Here is a 20143-nt window from a genome sequence, read left to right as displayed (position 1 = left end):
TGGGACGAGGACTGGAATAAGATTAGTTTTGTTACTGGAGAAGACTTCTACATGTGCACAAACATCACATATATGCCACGTCAAGAAACTAAGTGGCTTGTTTGCACATAATTGTAAGGGAGAATTTCAGAAACCTCCCCTCAATTTTATAATAATATCAATTGGTACCGCTAAACTTTAAAAAGAAAACGCATTTCCGTAGTTCTTATTTTCAAGTTTTTGTAACTTTATTGACCTATTTCAAAATGAAACTGCAATATAAGGTAAATATATTAAGTATAAATTATTATACACGTTTATATTAACACTATTTATAAAACGTTTATATTAACGTTTAATTGAAACAAACAAACAAACAAAATAAGAACAGTATAATAAACTGTTCATATAAGATATTAAACACACAACTAATATATTCAACTAAGATTATATAAACAGTTTATGGTTATAAACAATGTATTAAAAGCAAAAATATTACGGTGTTTATAATATTATTAAATAGTTTATTTTCTATTTATAAAGTATTATATACAATTTATGATAATACTAGTTTATAATAAATTGTATAGCAGTTTACCATAAACTAATAATATTTGTTTATTTATGGTAATAATATATTATAATATTATAAACTATGTTAGTTTATAAAAATATTATCCAATAGTTTATTCATAACTAATATTTGTTTATTATAATCAATTTATAATTATCAACTATTATAAAATCAAATTTTGGCTACAGAAGTTGTCCTGAACTTCTCATTTGCAGATTCATCATAGTTAAAATGCTGCAACTTTTTTAGTTCTCTGGAGTATGTAGGACTCATTTTGCATCCAACTATTTACAAGTTATGGTAGTACTACTTTCGTCTGTTGAATGTGTTGGTGGGTCGTTATCAACATCTTGACAATTCAAGACTGCCTATGTCTCATTTTGTGTTATGACTACTTCAAGCCTTGTGAAAAAAATATTAATACATTCATAGACTTGGACGTGTACATGGACTACTCGCTATAGAATATGGGTAGATTCCATTTCTCTTTGAATTGCAACAAAATATGTCTTCTAATAGAATTTTGCAAGCACCAACAATGATACTGCAGATCTATCGTACTTGCTAAATTAAGCAGAATTTGAGCACAATTAGTTTCTATGCACAAGATAGGAAAGGTGGTTAACAAATTAGAGTATTATATATGCTAACCTTTTCTTTTTCTCCTTTTCTTTGCCCATTGGAGGTGGCTTTTGCATGGCTTGTTGGATTGCCGGATAGACTTTGTTTGTACAAAACAATACAAATGTAGCACTATTCAATCACTGCCAGTAAAAATTTTGTCTTGCACTACAGTATCATTGGAATGGTATTCTCATCTTTTTGATTCATTTGCTATACACTTTGTGTCATTTTATGAATAATTTTCAATTTTTTTTTTGTTTTGAGGGGTTGCTATTAATGATAATAATGGGTTGATGTTTTGAATTTTATTTTCTCCAATTGAGTACTACTATTTCAATTATAAAGGTGTCATAAAAATGCAATTGTAAGTAATCTTAGTTTTTTGCTAGTCCAATTATGCCTTTATTAATTGATGATTGAAATCTCATATTATAATCTTTTTATTTTTTTATGATGATTAAAATTCATTATGTCGTATTAGAAGAAAATAACAATTTGATGACAATAAGCATTAGAGGTTAAGGGTGTGTTTGATAAAACTGAAGTCTGAAAGTGAAATCTGAAATCTAAATCCATTAAATTATTAAATTGGTAAGTATTAAATTTAATACATTTGAGTGCATATTACATTTAGTAATAAGTGAATAGCTTATTACTTAATTTTGGAAGCAAGTTTTACCTAGAAAATTCAATGCTACTTAATTAATTCAAATGTTCAATTTTTTATTATCAAACAGTCTGAATATGTTAAGATTTGAATCCATTAGATTTAAGTGCTGAATTGGATTATCAAATAGGGCCTAAGTAGGATCTGGTCTTTAGTTATCTATTGGTCTAAAATATCATTCACCCTAATAATTAGATTTATTGCATTTTAATAATAGCAATAATTATAGTAGTTAGAAAAAAACTGTAACCTTTATTAAATTTCAATTATGAACAAAATATAACACTCCAAACCAATGTGTCTCTTTGCATTCTACTTTTAATTTTTTTATTTTCATTAAAAATTCTTGATCAATCACAACCTAATTAAATTTTCAAATTTTAAAAAATATTGCTATTGATACCAAAACAAAGTGCTCTTAGGATAATAGATTCATTGTTGTTTGTGGTTTATGTTAGATTCTGCCTAAAAAATAAAAGAAAAAAAACTCAATTAACTCTACCAATAAAATTCCAATTCTCAAAAAATGAATAGTTAGATAGAAAAATTTAAATGTGATGGATCATTTATACTCCCATTTTAATAGAAATAACACATAAAGTAATACAAAGAGTTCAACTTCAAAGAATGTACATGATCATTTTTTTAAAAAAAAAAAAATGGTGCATATAACTTCATATTGAGGAATTTCATCAAGATTCTGTCAAATTCAACTTACGTAACATAAAAACAATAATGGTAGAGTGTGCAACTGATATTTATGCAAACAAGTATTTTCTATTTTATTTTATTTTAATTTATTGCCCTCCCTCATCCCCACACCCTTTTCATCCCTAAGCATAGAATTCGAACCTTGAATTTGATGTCGGAGAAAACCCTAAGAGCCTTCTTCTAGCCATTGGGCCAACCCTAGTGGTTAGCAAATAATTAATTTTTGTTTACCATGCAAATTTAGGTCATCCAATTCCAAAAGAAAAATAAAAAATTGTTCATATATCTAATTAACAATCAAACAATTTCAGGGCTATTACCATAATTTGTTCATCGTGGAGAAAAAGAAAAAAATTAAAAGAAGTAGCTAGAAATATTGATATTGTACAAACCATTCAAAATATTGATGCTTTTGTCAAATTATTTCATATTTGGTCAAATCTTTTTTTTGAATGTTAATTTTTCGTCTTCTTTAATTAATTGTCCTCAAAACCATTATATAGTATTATATTATATTTAATAAGCATTAATATAACTTATAAATTGAAAAAGAAAGAAATCTTATAAACAATAAATTATATGAAATGTTTATATAAAAAAAAAGGTTAAATAAATGATTATTAGTTTATGATATAAATTGTATTGTGCAGTGAGCTCCTCTTTTTATATTTTATGTTTGTTTAAAATATAGATTAGATTTTAAATGCGATTTCCACTTTTGCAATATAATTTTCATAATCTGAGTTAGATTTGTGCAATTCCAATGACTTTTATACTAAAGATAATGTACTCATGAAGGCTTCCCTTCAAAAGTTGCAATTCAAGTTGCTTTTGCTATTTTAAGCAAAAGCACAGTCTTATAACAAGTGGAACAAGAAATGCCTAAATGCTTTGTGCTGATCAGTGCAAATTAAAATTCGACATCTCCACTAATCTGGGGCATGCCCATTGCCGACATCTGTAGTATGGTAGACATGACAATGGTTGCTTAATTTGCTTGGATAGGAGAGGTATAATTCTGATTTGGCTGGTGTTGGCCATAGTATAGATGTATTTCTATAATCCTCTCAGTTCAGGGATAATGATTGGCCTATCTTGAAAAATGGAACTGTAAAGATATTTCTACAAATCATGGCAGATTGTGATTCATTTCATAATTGATATAAGTTGTATGTTTCAAAGTTTCAAGTTGATTAAATGACACTTTTTTGCCATATGATGAAGCTATTCTTGATTCGTCGCAGCTTTTACATAGCTTCGGTCTGAATTCACGTATTGATTACACAGTATCATATATTTACATTGAGTTAAACTTATGATATAATAGTTTCCTCATCAAGAAAGATTTTGGCAGCCCTTTTTTTCCCTAGGCCGGGGTAGATGAACAACCCTTGGGAAATGAACATAGAAAATAGGGTAAAAAAAAACGTTATCGGCTACTCAACTACTTGGATAAATAACATACAACCCCCCCTATGATTTCATCTATTGCAACATGATCCTCCTAACATTTCAAAATACCATTTCATCTTCTATGATTTTATATAAAGTGGAAATTTGACGGAAAATAGTCTATATAATGTCATTAGTTGAAATACTAATAGTGTCCTTACTTAAATACTAAATCAATCGATAGCTTAACCATCTTGTGTAAAAGTACAGGGAAATTACGTGAATAAATGCGAAAATCATGGCGAAGTAAAGTGGATATTTATACAAACTATAAAAGGGTTACATGGATCTTCAGATTTTATCTCGCGCACTTTAAAAGCGTGTTTAGTATAAATGCTGTAATTGATTGTGCATTCCATCTATTTTTCACTTTACATAAAACTACAAAAGGATTATGTGGCTATTTTAAAACTTCAGGGGGATCATCTGATATTATGTAAAATTATAAGGGGGTAATAAGTAATTTATCCCAACTACTTAGATCCTATATATACTTTTAGTTACTCAACTATTTTTTTTCCTCTAAATTGATTATTAAACTTGCAAAAAGTGATATACTTGTAGCCATTCCATCTACTTTTTACAACTTTGGGATAGAAATAGGATCATTCATGTCCAAAATATGTTGGGGTCTATTTATTTGAATGATGTGTTATTTGAGTGTTTGTCAAAAATTAATAGTAGATTATTGTAATTGTCTTAGAAAAATGGAAGTATTTGTATGAAACATCATATTTTTTTCAAAATACACCTCCACCCCCCCCCCCCCAAACCAAAACCACTGGCAATCTCCATTGCTTACTGTCAAGTGTTCCACTTCTATCCTATGTTTTCAGAACCGGACCGGATAGCGACTCGGCCGAGGTCAGGGGTCAGGGGTCAATGGGTTCGACCGGGGGTCGATAGGGGTCGAACCGGATGACGTCATAAATAAAAATTATTTTAAAATTAAAATGTTATATATATAATATCTAATAATATATTGATATTAATAAAGGCATATTCATATATATTTGATGTTTCAAATATATTTAACAAGAAAATACAAAGAAATTAGAACAATCAAGTAGCAATTTATATTATTTAATAAATATTAACAAGTTTAGAATTAAAATTATGAATTTAATTGAAAAATAACATCAAATTTTAGGACAATATTTATAAAGTATCAAATATTTGAGGTATATCAATAAGTTTTAACAATTTAGGGGGTCAAAACATAATATTAAAAAGTTTGAATTTTTTTTTTAAAAAAATACTGTTGAACCGGAAAAACCGGTTTTTTCCCGGTCAAACCCGGTCAAACCCGGTTTTTGACCGGCTTTGACCGGGTTTTAAATTTCCGGTTTTCTAATGTGACTCGGACCGGCTACCTGGCCGGTTCCCGGTTCAACCGGTTCGACCGGCCGGTCCGGTCCGAGTTTGAAAACAGAGCTTCTATCCCCAGTACCGTATTTAATGCTTTTTTTTTCCCCTTAAAACTTGAGGGTGTTTCTAACCTGGTTTGACCTCTTTACTTCAGGTCTTAAAACAACTCTTTCCTAGACCTCCCAAGCCCAATTCACTTAAGAGAGAATGAACCAATTTTCACCTTCTCCAAACTACAGGTACCTCGGCTGTGCAAGGGATAGCTGGGCCCCCTAGAATCTTAATTGAATATATAGTAACAAATCTTTTTGGTACATAATGAATAGAAATATAAGAGAAAAATTGAATATCAAAACAATTAAAATTTGTTGTAAAGAAAATTTTCATCTATGAAATTAGCCCTAAGTTATTGTGATTTCAACAAAGATTTTTTAACCAATATTAGGTGTACATAATGATACCAAAAAAGAAGAGAAAGCCATTGTGAGTGGATTGTTGATTTAATAGCAGTATAGTTTTAGTTGTAACTAAACGAAAAGCAATCATAATGTTTTAGCACTTTAACAATTAGAAAAAACTTAGAAAGCCACCGAGATCTGTCACAATCTTCAGCATCAATAAAAACATACAAACTTGCATATTTTTCTTTCTTTTTGAGAGAAAAGTGAGTTAATCCATCCATTTAAAATCATGCCTAATAGCATTATAAATAGGTGAGAACATTATCTCACCAAACACCTCTAAAATACAAATAGAGTTTTAAATAAAAAAACATGAATTGCCATGTTTCCAGATCTACATATACAAGTTTGAATCCAACAATTTGTTTGATTATAAAAATGTCTTCTTAATCAATATAGAATTTTCTAATAATATTTTGTTGAATAACACTCTAGACTGAAAACCTCGATGCTAACTTCCTCCACCAAATGCAATCCTTTCACAACTGCAATCATTTTAGCTAGTTAAATCGACAAAATATTACTAACTCCTTTAGTCAAATAGTAATAATATGTCCAGTTCCACACCTAACAATCACCTCAAACTTTAATTACATTATCTATCATTAGGGACAATAAAAAAAGATAAGAGTACAAAGTCATATAGAACCAATTTATCAAAAGATTCTGAAATCTAATTTTACACTTCTTTTATTCTTAGGCAATCATTTGCTAAAATTAAAATCATGAAAATAAACTAGCTATCATGAATACAGGCTAGTCATTCAAAATGTTGAATGAAAAGATACAAAATATTTTCTTCACATCCTAAATTGTTGGCCCCAACAATTATTTTACACATAATCCACCTTATCTAGTAAATAAGCTCTTTTCACTATTAAGAAACTTTATATAAATCAAAATATCAAAATATAATTATCTATCCATAAATTAAGAGACTCTAATTACTTTTTAATTCAACAAGCCTCACCCATTTCCTTCCTAATGATCGTTTACCTTGAACTTTCATTTGTCATATTCTTTCTCCTCCACTCTAGCACTATCACCCTATCATCAAATAACAGTTTTAATAAATAAAAAATTAGAATTAGAATGAATATGTATAATGGAGTTTATTATTTTATAGGGGAAGTAGTTACAATTCTTTCACTGTCAGCCTAAAGATTCTTCATGTAATCACTACCCGTTTTCTTGTCAGCCTTAGGATTTTTTTTTTCCAAAAATAAAAGGCCAAAAAGTTATTTCAGAATAAATAAAAATTAAAAAACTGAAAAAACATGTTTCTTTAGATTTAGGGGAAAAAAGTATTTATAGCATCACATACAAACATCAACTTGCTTCTTTTATGGGGGAAAAGAAAGTCACATGAAGGAGGAAGTGGCGAAAAAAGGAATAAGCAAAGGTTTCTGATCAGAACACAAAAAATGACCAAAAAAAATTAAATAGCATATACAAAGAGACATGGTAAAATTAGAAAATCATGAATCATGATTATTGGACTAAGGAAGAAAGGAAATACTAAACCCATTCTTGGTCTCCTACAATGAAACCATTCATTTAGTTAATTGTGGACAAAATTGAAAGAAAATGCATCAACTAATCCAATAGAGAAAATGGCAGCGTAAACAATTAGGATGAAGGGAAGAAAAGAAAAGTAGTACAGAGTAGGAACTAAATGAGGAATTTGCAGTGTAGATGAGAGTTTGCTTAGTTATCTTTAGCAAAAAAGAAGAAAGGAAATAAGGTGAAAATAAAAAAGAAAGCAAGAAGAAGAAAAGAAAAGAAATATGCCATCTGTCAAAATGAAGAGGAAGCCACTTGGCAACCTTTGGGGTTGCTACAATAATTCCACTTTCTTCTTATATAACAGGTACTAGAGGTACTTGAACTGTGCAAAGCACAGTTTGGGCCCCCTAAAAATTTAGTCGAATGCGGACAAGGGGCAGGGACCTGAACAGTCAACGGCCAGATTTTGGCCAAAAAAATTGTGCGGTCCAAATTACAAGTTGTATATCAATTTTCACAACGTGTGTGGGGCCCGTAAATTTTTGTACTAAAGTTACACGTTATGCAAACAAAGTTACGTCGTGTGCAATCAAAATTACGCGCTGTGTAAAATGACCAAAATGCCCACTGTCCGTCGAATGCATAGCATCAAATTATTTTGACACATGATGAATTAATAGAAATATAGGAGAAAAATTGAGCATTAAAGCAATTAAATTTGACAAATATTATTTGAACTCTCATTTTTGTTAATCATACTTTCGCTATTATTTTTATTGTATAGTTTTTGTTTATTGTAGGAACACAATTAACACAATATGGAGTATAAATAAAATTTCTCTCAAAATTTGTTGTGAAAAGAAAATTCCATCTATAAAGTCAACCTCTCTCTTTATTGTGATTTAAATAAATATTTTTGAACCACTATTATGATGATACCCAAAAAGGAGAGAAACTTAATACACTATAAGTGCATTGGTGTATTAATAGTAGTATAGTTTTAGTTAAAACTAAATCAAAAGCAGTCGTAATACTTTTAGTACTTTAATAATGAGAAAAAATTTAGGAAGCTATTAAAACATGGCACAATTTTCAACATCAATATAGCTTACTATAAACTTTCATATTTTTCTTTCTTTTGATAGAAGAATCCAGTTCGTCTATTTAAATTCTGCTTAAAAGTGACAACATTATCCTGCAGCTCCTGAATATAAATAGCAAGGTTAGATAAAAATATAAATTGCCATATTTCCTGGTCTACATATACAAATTAGAATTGAACTATTTTTTTTATTGCAAAAACATCTTCCTAATCAAAATTGAAATTTCTAACAATTTTTTGTCAAGTCGCACTCTAGGCCGAAAGCCTCAATTGTGACTTTCACCACCGATTGCAATCCTTGTATACCAATCCAATTCATACTACAACACTTGAGTAATTTAAAAACAAACAAAAATGAACTTTAGTTTAAATATATACAAAATCTTATTGGATCCTTCAATTAAATTTAATAGGCCATAAAGTAATTGCAAAAAGAAAGAAATGGAGAAAAACAGGGGTACAAGAATGTCTAGCTAGATTTATCTTGGTGGAAACATCACATGATATATTTTTCTCCTAAACAAATACACAAAATTGTAGATAATTACAAAATGTAACCAAAAAACAAAGAAAAGGAAACAAAATGTGAAGTAAGAAGTCAAAATGTGAAGTAAGAAATCAAATCATAGGAGAAGAAAATAAAAGAATGAATTTTTGTTCTATTATTCATAGAAAATGATCATTGGTATAAAATGAATTCTAAATTTTTTTTTTACATATTTTAAAATTTCACCTTTTATCCATGAAGAACTACTAAATAAAACATCATCCTATAAATTTAACAAACGAATGCTAGTTGGCTATAACATTATGATAAAAAAAAATAGAGCAAACATGTGAGATTAGAGATGAAGAAAAAAGGAAGAAAAGAAAATGTAAAATGGGATAAAAAATAATAAAGAATTCTTTTTGCTAAGTAGTTATCATATTGACAAAAAAAAAGAACATGGCAACAATCTTAGTTAGATTAGTTTTAAAAAATAAAAAATAAAAAAGGTGAGGGATGACAGTAGTTACTGCAAGAAGAAAAGGAAGAGATGGAGTTGATTTTCTCAAGGAGAAAAAATATTTTAATTCTTTAGCCCAATTGAATCAAAAAAGGAAAGAAAAAATTTAGGTAAAATAACCAAAGGTCCACTTGTCAAAAATATATACAATACATGTGTCAAAAAGATGGTTAGCTACAGTAACTTGGCTTTTTTTTTTTTATATGCAAGGTAGAGATAAATGATTTCATTCAAGTCGAAGCAAGGAAGGCAGTAAGGCACCCATCCATATATGCAATGTCAATAACTACAGGAGAGTTCTTTTTCTCTCTTTAACTTTACCATGGGGGCTGCTGCCCAGGTGGTTTGGCCAACGGTGGGCCAAGAAATACTGAAGAGCATTTGGAATAACTAGTGGATTACAACTCTATGGTATGCAATTGGAATATTGATCTTTGCAGCGGTAATGCTTTTTTGCTGTTTGTTCTCATTATCATAAAGTAGCTCCGAAATTCACTTGGTTTCAAGATGTAGAATTTATGTTGAATCAACATTTAGCGGGGTTACTAAGGATCTATTTTCTAAAGTACTAGTAAATTACCATTATTCGCTTCACTGAACAAGCTAGATTCAATCCCAAATTTGATTTGAATGAGGACAGTGAAGGGACCTGCCCTTGCTTAGTGACGCTACTACGCTTATGCTTAATAGGCCACTTCGGCGTCCTCTCTGGCAACCACTTTCCTCATCTTACCCCTTGCTAAACTCTAACTGTTGGAATAGATTGTGAATGAAATAGAAATGAGACTTGCTACGACAAAGAATTTGGAAACTTAAAAGAGTCCGGTTGGAAATCAAAGGTTTCTAAAATGTTTTTGACGTTCTCTATCCATCGAAGGGGTTTAATGGTACCTTTTAATGTTCATGAATGTCCATAAATATGTGAAATAATGGCTGAATAACTTGTAACCCTTAGGTTGTCTTTTCATTATAAAAATGGCAAGTCTCTAATGCATAAACTAATTAGAATCTCGATCATCTCCTTGTAGAATAAACTTGACATTTGCTATCAAGTTTCTCAAAAATCTTGTTGTATTCTAAAGGTAATTTGCCATAGCCCTATAGCAAATACTTTGTGCAACGGGGGCAAATAACACCTTAACAATAAGATCATCATTTCATCCCCACTTTCTAAGTGAAATTGGTGTAATACAAATTTCTGCACTATTGTGTGCTTGAGTATAAATTACACAAACACTAACTCTAAGCTACACCTATTCCTATTGAGCAAGATGCTTCTACTTCTGTTTTGCTTGCTTCTCTCATACTAGCTTGTTTGCCTGAAGGCCTAGAGTCCTTTTTGTTAGGTCCAAACCAAAGATCTAATCCAACAAAACTTCCATCCTGCAGATTGAGTGCTGCTAATATGTGGCTACGACTAGGCGACGGTATTATGCCATAACGAACAAACTTGTATATGTACAGAGAGATCCCCTAAAACTGATAGATTAGTTGTAGATTAATTAGATGTTTTACGAGTAGACGGACATTCCATTGATATCTAGCTTTTGGGTTGAAAAAGCTCGTCGATCCAAATGAATCATTCTTCTAGTCTTTCTTCAGCTTTCCCTCACCGAAACAGATCCACAGCACAGTGTCTATTCGCTTTGTGCAAGGTAAGTCAACCAAGTTCAGTTCATGAGAACGTAACAAAGTGGAGAAACCGCAACACGATGTTTCTTACCTTAGCTGGAAGTCGTTTACTGAAGTGCCCTTGTTGGATCAAGCAAGGACTCATTATTAAATATAAAGCAAGTGCTTTAGGAATTTACTAAATAGCTATAGAGAAAGGACTTCCTTCTGTGAGGTCTGTTTGATAACTCAATTCAGCATTTAAATTTAATATATTCAAATCATATTATTTGTTTGGATAAAGTATTATTTGAAATAATTACTGTAGCACTTTTTGTGATGTGATATATGTGAGATAAAATGGTAATTGAAAATATTAAAAGGTGTATTGGGAAATGTGTTAATGAGGCAAATGAAATATTATTTGAAAAAATTTGAGATCCAAACAAAGTCATATGGCTTTATGTTCAGACACGTTTGATAATAAAAAATTGAGCATCTAAATTAATTAAGTGGTACTGAATTTTCTAAACAAAATTTGCTCCAAAAAATAAGTAATAAATTATTCACTTATCATCGAATGTGATATACACTCAAATGTATTTAATTTAATATTTAATAATTCAATAATTTAATGCATTCAGATTTTAAATTTTAAATTTTAATTTTCAAATTTCAGTTTTATCAAACGCATCCTAACTCTTGAATTAGCACAAAGGCAAGTGCGCGAGTCAAGAGAAGAAAAAATTCTTTAAAAAATAGAAAATAGAATATATGGGCTTTTTGCGCTTGTTCATCAAGCTTTCTTTTGCACATTAATGGAATATTACTACTGAAATTATATTGTATCGCTTCCTCTTGCACATTAATGGATCGAGGAATTAATTGCATATACAAGGAAGGTCTATAGACAAGGAGAATAAAGATTGGACAGGCGGTTTCTCCCTAAAGAGAGGAAGTGCTCCTATATCTATATAAATTAGAGGGAAAATCGTTCAAAACGTCCCTCACATTTTGTAAAATAACTTTTTTTATCCCTCACTTTTAAAAATGTAATTTTACGTCCCTTACAAATTCACATTGGTCAAATTTGGTCCCTACTTAGGTTTCTGACTAGTTTTTTGTCAGAATTCACCACGTGTCTTGCACGTAATCATATTTTAATGGCAAATTTGTCATATCAAATTTTATATAATTCGATTCATAATCTCTTACATTTCATAAAATAAATTTTTTCATCTCTTACATTTCACAAAATGAATTTTTTCATCCTTCACATTTTTCAAAATGAATTTTTTTTTATCTTTTATTGATCATGTGTGTGAATAATTTTTTTAAATATATATTTATTTATTTGATTTCACTTGAGCAATACGAATAGTGTGTAATATATCTCTATTTGATTTCACATGCTATTTGTACTGTTCAGGTGAAATCAAATAGATACAAACATCGGTTTAAAAAAATTATTAATTTTTCACGTATATTCATTTTCTTTTACTCAAAATTTGAAAATAAAGAAGGCATTTAATCCTAAATATTATCGATTGTTTATATCGAATTAAATTTGGATAGAAAAAGTAAACAAAAGAAAAGTATGGCAAAAAGAAATAAGTGATTCGCACTTTCAAATTTTAACAAAATCACAAGGCAAATAATTCAACAGTTAGTTTTAAAAGTATCGAGTAGAAATTTCAGATTTAAACTGAAATTTGTTAGCACAATTATAGAATTCGAGTTAGGACGCATTAATTAGATGATCTTATGATACAACTCAATAAATAAATTATTACCAAAAGAAAAATGTCACAAATATTGAATAGGTTTAAATGGTAAAATCATATAAATATATACATCGGTTTCAAACAAAATTATTAGTTTTAAACCCCTATATAACATGTGTATAACTACGATTAACATGTTTAGATGAAATCCAATAGAGATAAATTACATGTTATTTATACTGTTCAGGTAAAATCAAATAGACATATACGTGGATTTATAGAAAAAAAGCTATTCGTATACATGATCAATGACGGATGAAAAAATTCATTTTGAAAAATATGAGGGATGGAAAAATTCATTTTTTCAAATGTGAGGAACGAAACAACTCATTTTGTAAAATGTTAGGGATGAAAAAATTCATTTTGTGAAATGTGAGGGACTATGAATCAGATTATGTAAAAATTTGATTTGACAATTTTGCCCTTAAAAAATGATCACATGCAAGTCACATGGTGGATTCTAGCCAAAAACTAGTCAGAAACCTAGGTAGGAACTAAATTTGGTCAATATGAATTTGTAAGGGACGTAAAATTACACTTTTAAAAGTGAGGGACGAAAAAAGTCATCTTGTAAAATGTGAGGGACGTTTTGAACGATTTTCCCTAAATTAGAGAAGGAATTTTTAACAATAAACCTCCACACACCATCCCACCCTCAATTCCATTTTTTTTAGCATTTTACACTTAATTTATTTCGTAAAATACATCATGTCACACGACTACATTTTCATCAAATAAGAATTCTACTCAAACTAAAACTCCTCCCTTCACATACCTTCCCACTTCAATTAACACTTTTCGAACTAACAATTCCACTCCAATTAAAATTCCTCCAACCCAAGAATAAGAGATAACAACATAATTTCATCAAAAATCACAAATTACCATCTCTTTCAACATCCTTTTGGTATCAATCTCTTTCAACTTCCTTCTGGTATCGATTTTAGCCCTCAACTTAATTTCACCATGAAACATGCCCGCCTACAAACATTTCACCAATGCCTAAATTTCAAACTCACCATATTGCAAAGGAGGAAACATTTTGCAGTGACACCTACGGTAAAAATTCTCTCAATTAATTAATTAATGAACACTTATCTACATATTATTTTGAATTAATAATTGTAATCTATATGTTTTTTGAATGGTTTTAGATTAAATATTTTCGGATACTTACTTACATTCAAAGCATTAGCATAGACAATATGTTTCATGAGTTATGCAAAAATTGCGAACAACCATGGCAATGTCATTTTTCAAAATAGTGTGCATTCATTGTAATGACGTAGTCGACACTATTATCAGGTAATTATTTTCATATATCTTTAATTTTAATTACATTTTTTTTTATCGTATATCAAAATTTTTTCTTAACAGATACAATGTTAACATACAAGTTAAAAATTCTAGTGGTAACTTATACCTTGCTCTTCAAGACAGACATGCACGATTTATATTTCATTCTGATGCTTCTTATCTTAGAGATTTAAAAGGGAAGGTATAAATTATTTTTACATATAAATTTTTATGCAATATTATTTATAAACTTTCTAAAACAAATGATAATTCTGAACTTCGTATGCTCTTAATTGTTAGAAAAATGGAGGTACATTGTTCGACCAACACATTAATTCATGCAAAAATTGTGCATTCCTATTTATAGTACGAACTCCACAAAATTCAACAGAATAAATTAAACTCCCAATATTGGCATTCATGCTCAGAGTTGGTTGGTGTGAAAAATGTTCCCACCTTCATAGAAGATTATCAAATCAAAGCCTAAATATTTGTAAGTATTTCATTTACTTATCAAATTAAATATTCAGTTACATTTAATTGAACCCTTATGTCGCTCAATTTATGATATAGATTTTTAATTTTTTTTAGGATCCAATTTCCATCAATGTGGTAGTTTATAAATAATGGGAATGTTCTTATCATATATTGAACTATTACTACAAAATCTCATTTTTTAACTATACTTTCATGTGTCCTAAATTATATGAACAATTACATACATTTCTTACTCTTTTTTAAATTCCTCCCTCAATTATAATTTCTTCCAAAAATATGATCTACTGTGTGTAGCACGGGCGTTTAGACTGTGTTTCAAATCAAAGAATAGCTAGAACCGGTGAAAGGGTAGATATAAGCCTCTTGAGAGAGGACAAGGAGGGGATCGCTTATCAATTTGTTCTTCGAAACTACGTGCTAGATAGTATTCTAAACAAATTTTATCTCTATACACTATACATATCAAAAGCACTTGAGGGGTGGGGATAGGTGGGGATGAATTAGATGGCCGTGGGAAAGGAGTGTAAGTGAAATATTTTAAATTCGAACCCTCCCATTTATACTAATTTTTTTTTTAAAAAAAAGCCAATATAATTTAGTAATTTAGTTTTTCTTTCCTAAAATGCCCTTATTACTAATATTAACGACTTTACTCTATTTCCAAACACAAATGTAATTCCACGTATTATTGGAGCTTTTTACGTACTACCAACTTTTAAGTTTTGTTTTAGAAGTAGAATCCCTTATGGAATAGAAATTGATTTGGAAAGATTATAGGTTATAAGTTAATTTGCTTGAAAAAAAAATTTCGTTAAAATTTAATGACCAGGCATTAGTTAGCCCATATTCTTAAAATTCTTGACTAATTTCATGTATATCAACTTTCTTAAACTTGTATAAATTCTTGCCAAGTTGATTAGAAACTTTTATAAATTCAATGTCTCACTACATAACATTACATTAAACAAGTTGCGTATCACTATGTCAGTGGATGGATATTCGAATACATAAGATAGTTATACAAAGAACGTAGACACAGCTAAATTCAGTTCAAAACCCTAATACTCATATTTTGATTTCCTTTTCCATGATGTTAACTGATTTCAAAAGACACACCCCAAGGTGGATATTGCTGACACCTATCTAATTCTATATTAGCATTAACAGAATAAGTGACCCATTAATGACGACATTATGTTCCCAAGGCCCTTTTCTATTTTTTGCTATTATTCATTTAATACTAGCCTTTAAATTTCATTTTGGAAAATAAACTTCCGGATGTAAATCTCCATCCTGAATAGAGTTTTAAAAAATAGATACTAGCATTGGTGAAGAACAAGAAAAAAAATTTAGCGGGGTAATTTATAAACTAAACATGAATGGGAAAACAAAATTTCTGTAAATTAATTTTACATGGAAGAAATAGGCGCGAACTGTGGAGAAACGAAGAAAAAGGGAAAAAAATAAAAAGAAATGACAGAAAAGAAAGATAGATTGAGTGAATCACCAATATGATTTGGTAATTTAGTGATTTAGGTATTTTCCAACAATACCTTTGCCATATACTCTAATTACTATTAATTATGATGTGATATCTTGAGACACTAATGCCTAAATATATAACTTTTGAGGTTTTCCGTAGTATCTGACTTTGATGTTTTATTGAGGAATAAAATTCTATTAAAAGCATCATTTGGATTGAAGAATTTGACGAAGGATTTGAAGTACACTCAAATCGTTATAGTTGTTTAGATGATTTAAAAAACATTTAAATTTATAATTCACCAATTATCAAAGTACATTTTTAACATTATAATAATTTGCGATTCAGAAATTCAAATACCTTTTTAAATAATCTAAACAATTAGAGTGATTTAAGAGGATTTTGAATTTTTTGTTAAATCCCTCAATCCAAACGAAGAGTGAACTTCCTCAAATAGAATTTAGTTTAGAATGGAATTATGCAATTATGAAGGAAAATTGTTCATTTTAAACCACTGATTCCTTTGAATTGCTCCTAGAATATAAGATGAATATAGGAAAGAAATCTAGCTCTTGCTCTTTTTGAGGTCAGGTTTGGCCTCCCTAAAAATGAATATAAGATGAATAAGAAAGAATCTACATCCCTTTCACAAGCAATCCAAGAACTCTTTTGCTTTTCATCATCCTTTTCAGAATTTTCCTCCCTGCCAGCAACGGAAGGCGAAAGCATCAACATACCAAGGGCACTTTCATGATGCCTTACCCTGAAAGTAAACAAGCTTAGGATAACAGTACACTCAAAAGGAAAACTAGAAATAGTACTTTTGCTTGCAAGATTACTTGCGTCTAAATTCATACAAGCATCGCTCTTACCCCCCTAAAATTGACAACATAGAAATACAGACTTAGGATAGTAGACAAACGTTGCAGCAGAAGAAGGAAAAAGGTTGAATAGAGGAACTCCCGAACATTTGGCGGTCTCAGATGTATCGATATCAATGGTGACTCGTTATTTTTTATTTCAATGAATCCTTTCGAATAAAAGAAATAGCCCTTTCTATCATTGAGCCAAGCTTTGGACCGGTGAAAGCGAGAAAATTTTGTGTGTCAGTGGTTAATTAAAAATTTTCATTCAAGTAACTTGTTTTGGTTACATTTGATCAGAATCAGAAGAGCTTACAATAAAATCTCAGTTGGGAAAATCACAAATATGCAAACAATCACTTGTTCTGACCATCTTCATGGCCATCTTTCTTAGCAGTTTCATGATCAGAATCAGCTAACTCAAAGAAAGTATTGAGGTACCACGGACTCCTGTCATTCCAAGTATCCCTGTAATTGGCCCTCAATTTTTGGTCCTCTATCATTTCAGGAGAGAACCCCCATCTTTTGAGCGTTTCATCATCATGTTGGATCGCTAAGCTGTACTCTCCACTTGCCCCTAATTCCATAACTCGAAACTCGCAATTTTTGGGACTCTTGAGAGACTCGAATTGCTCGACTGTCCACTTGAACCACTTCATCAGAAAAATGCGAACAGCTAATCCATGGGATACAATCACTAGATTCAGCTCATCAGCAGGATCATGAGTTAGTCTCCTCATGTATATGTCCCTCCATAGAGATTCAAGAAAGCCTGCAAAAGTTGTACTAAATCAACTCCTCATTTACTCGGCATACTGAAAAAGATAAAATTTATCTAAGAGAGCTTAATGGTACATACTGGAAACGCGATCATAGACATCAGCCCCAGATTCTCCTTCAGGAAACCGATAGAAGAACCTTCCATATCTATTCCTGATCTGCTTGAGCTCCTTCATTTTCTCATAATCTTGGAAGTTCCCAAAATCTTGCTCTCTGATCCTGCACTCCTCTCTGACTCCCCTGACTCTGTTTCTTGGAAATGCCCGGCCAATCTCCCTGAGAGTTGATCTGGTACGTTCGTAAGGAGACACATAAAAGTAGGCCTTCCAATTCTGCGAATTTCCCTGCTCAGAAACCACATCCAATATGCTTCTACCAGCTTGCCTGGCTTGCTCAATCCCATTCGTGGATAATGGGATTTTGTGATCTGCTGTAATGCCATATATCTTGTCATCTGTGTTGGCCGTGCTCTCCCCATGGCGCACCAGGATTATGCGCTTTGGGAGGTACTTGTTATAGTCCTGCATTTCTGCACTGCCGTTGTTTGCCATTTCTTGCTATTGCAGATTAATGGAAGTTATTGTTTTTATGGAAGTTCATCAACTGCGAGGGTTTGACATGGTTGAGGAAGGCCATGAGCTGACCTTTATAGATTGTTTTGGCCGCGTGGGCAGGTAGGATGGGAGGAGGAAGGGGGAATAGGATGGTGATAGGAACGTGGGGTTATCATTTTTTTAAGATTGGATGCAGCATTTGTGGCTTTTGAATTCTAGTCAAGTTTGATAGTTTAGGACGACTTCCTTTGTGGTCGGGAAAAGTTTGGTCGGTGTCTTTATAAATGAACGTTACCAGTTGGTCTAATCCCATCGACGGTTCGACACTAGTTTTAGAATCCATTTGGATTGTTTTTTTTAGAGTTTTTATTGAAAAATATGTTCACAAAAATTGAAAAGATTTTGTAGAAAAAAATGGCAATACAAACAAGACTGATTTGGTTAGGCAGACTTCTTTCAATTATCAAAGGATTAGATCATTGGATTAAAATAAGGGCTTAAGATAAATGAACATAATTTTTGACGTTTGAATAAGAGAGAAATCTAATCTTGTGCTGTTTTAGGTTAAATTTGTAAAAGTAATTTCTACTATGTGAATTCCTCTAAAAGGGGAAGGATAGAAAACAAAGGGAAGGATAGAAAACAAATGGAAGGTTGAAATGGTGAAATATCCTATTTCGGTTGCATTTTTTTGGGAGTTTTTTGAGAAAAGTTACTATAACACTTATTTATAATATGATATACGTGAGGTACAAAAGATTATTAGAAATTGTGTAGAAAGAATATTCACGAAAAACATTAAAAAAAATTCCACCAAAAGATCACAACCCAAACAAAGTTTTAAAAGGATAACACAAAAAGACTATTGACTTAATTTGCTCAATGCTTAAAGACGACTGCCGTGTAAGAAGAAAAAGTTCTATTATCATTTTTTTCTTTTTTTGTACAGGAAACCATGAGTTTTGAGTTATGATCGTAGATAGAGAAAGATGTAAAATCCAAAGCAAGCAACATTAAATATGACTTTTTTTTTTCTTTTTGCTAACAATTTACCCAAAATAAGATCACTTAAGATAATGTTGCCAATTAATATTTTCACTTATTCTTTTTTTTTTTTAACTTTTTCCTTTTAATATCAACAGATGGATTTATCACTTTTGAATACTTTGCTTTATCCTTCTCAATTATATGAATTCTAGTTGATTTTTCAATGGTTATGTATTCAAAACTTAGATAGACCTGATCTTCAAAACTCAGATTGCGCCATTGATTCTTTGAAGGCCGAATTTATCCAAATGTGAAGCATGTATATTCGATTCAACGAAGGTTCCTGTTCACTTCCGGTCCCTATATTCATTTCCAAATGCCTAAACGATTCCTGTTCACTTCCGGTCCCTATATTCATTTCCAAATGCCTAAACGAAATGGAAATGAATATAGAAATTGAAAGAAGAGAAGAACTTTGTTGACCAATAATAATTAATTAATTGCTTGCTCATGTATGGCTACAAAATAGAGCTAGTATTCGTGTAGCTATGAAGACTGGATTGCACAAAACCATTCTGATGGAAATGAGTATAGAAAATTGGAAGAAGAGAAGAACATATGTTGAACAATTAATAATTAATTGCTTCCACATGGATGGCTATGAAACTGGTATTAGACTCGGTTGCAGAAAACTATTCCAATACTCTCTTTTTGATGCAGCATTTGACCGAGGGCTTTTACAAACAATGTGCTGCAGTTGATCAAAACCAGGCAAAACAGCAAGCTAGTTGCCCAAGTTGTGAATTAGTATGGTTTACTCCAAACAAAAATGGGAG

The 20143-nt window shown here is 30.8% G+C and overlaps 1 protein-coding gene across 1 annotated transcript; it reads right to left on the bottom strand.

Moving 5' to 3' along the window:
• Positions 1-17233: 17233 nt before the first annotated feature.
• LOC113723706 (phosphoglycerate mutase-like protein AT74H) lies at positions 17234-18520 on the bottom strand. Its single transcript, XM_027246686.2, has 2 exons — positions 17846-18520; positions 17234-17758 (listed from the first exon to the last, which is right to left on the bottom strand). The coding sequence occupies exons 1-2, from the start codon at positions 18315-18317 to the stop codon at positions 17343-17345; spliced, it is 888 nt and encodes a 295-aa protein (XP_027102487.1). The 5' UTR covers positions 18318-18520; the 3' UTR covers positions 17234-17342.
• Positions 18521-20143: the final 1623 nt, after the last annotated feature.

The sequence above is a fragment of the Coffea arabica genome, chromosome 2c (assembly GCF_036785885.1).
Source record: "Coffea arabica cultivar ET-39 chromosome 2c, Coffea Arabica ET-39 HiFi, whole genome shotgun sequence".
Taxonomy (NCBI): Eukaryota; Viridiplantae; Streptophyta; class Magnoliopsida; order Gentianales; family Rubiaceae; genus Coffea; species Coffea arabica.
Note: the sequence above shows the minus strand (reverse complement) of the source record. Positions and strands in the feature narration are given on the sequence as shown.

Excerpts from the sequence above, each read along its gene's own strand:
- LOC113723706 (XM_027246686.2), bottom strand. The coding sequence starts at position 18,317 with ATGGCAAACAACGGCAGTGCAGAAATGCAGGACTATAACAAGTACCTC. Across the intron at positions 17,759-17,845 it reads TGTCTATGATCGCGTTTCCA|GCTTTCTTGAATCTCTATGG; the intron begins GTATGTACCATT and ends CAACTTTTGCAG.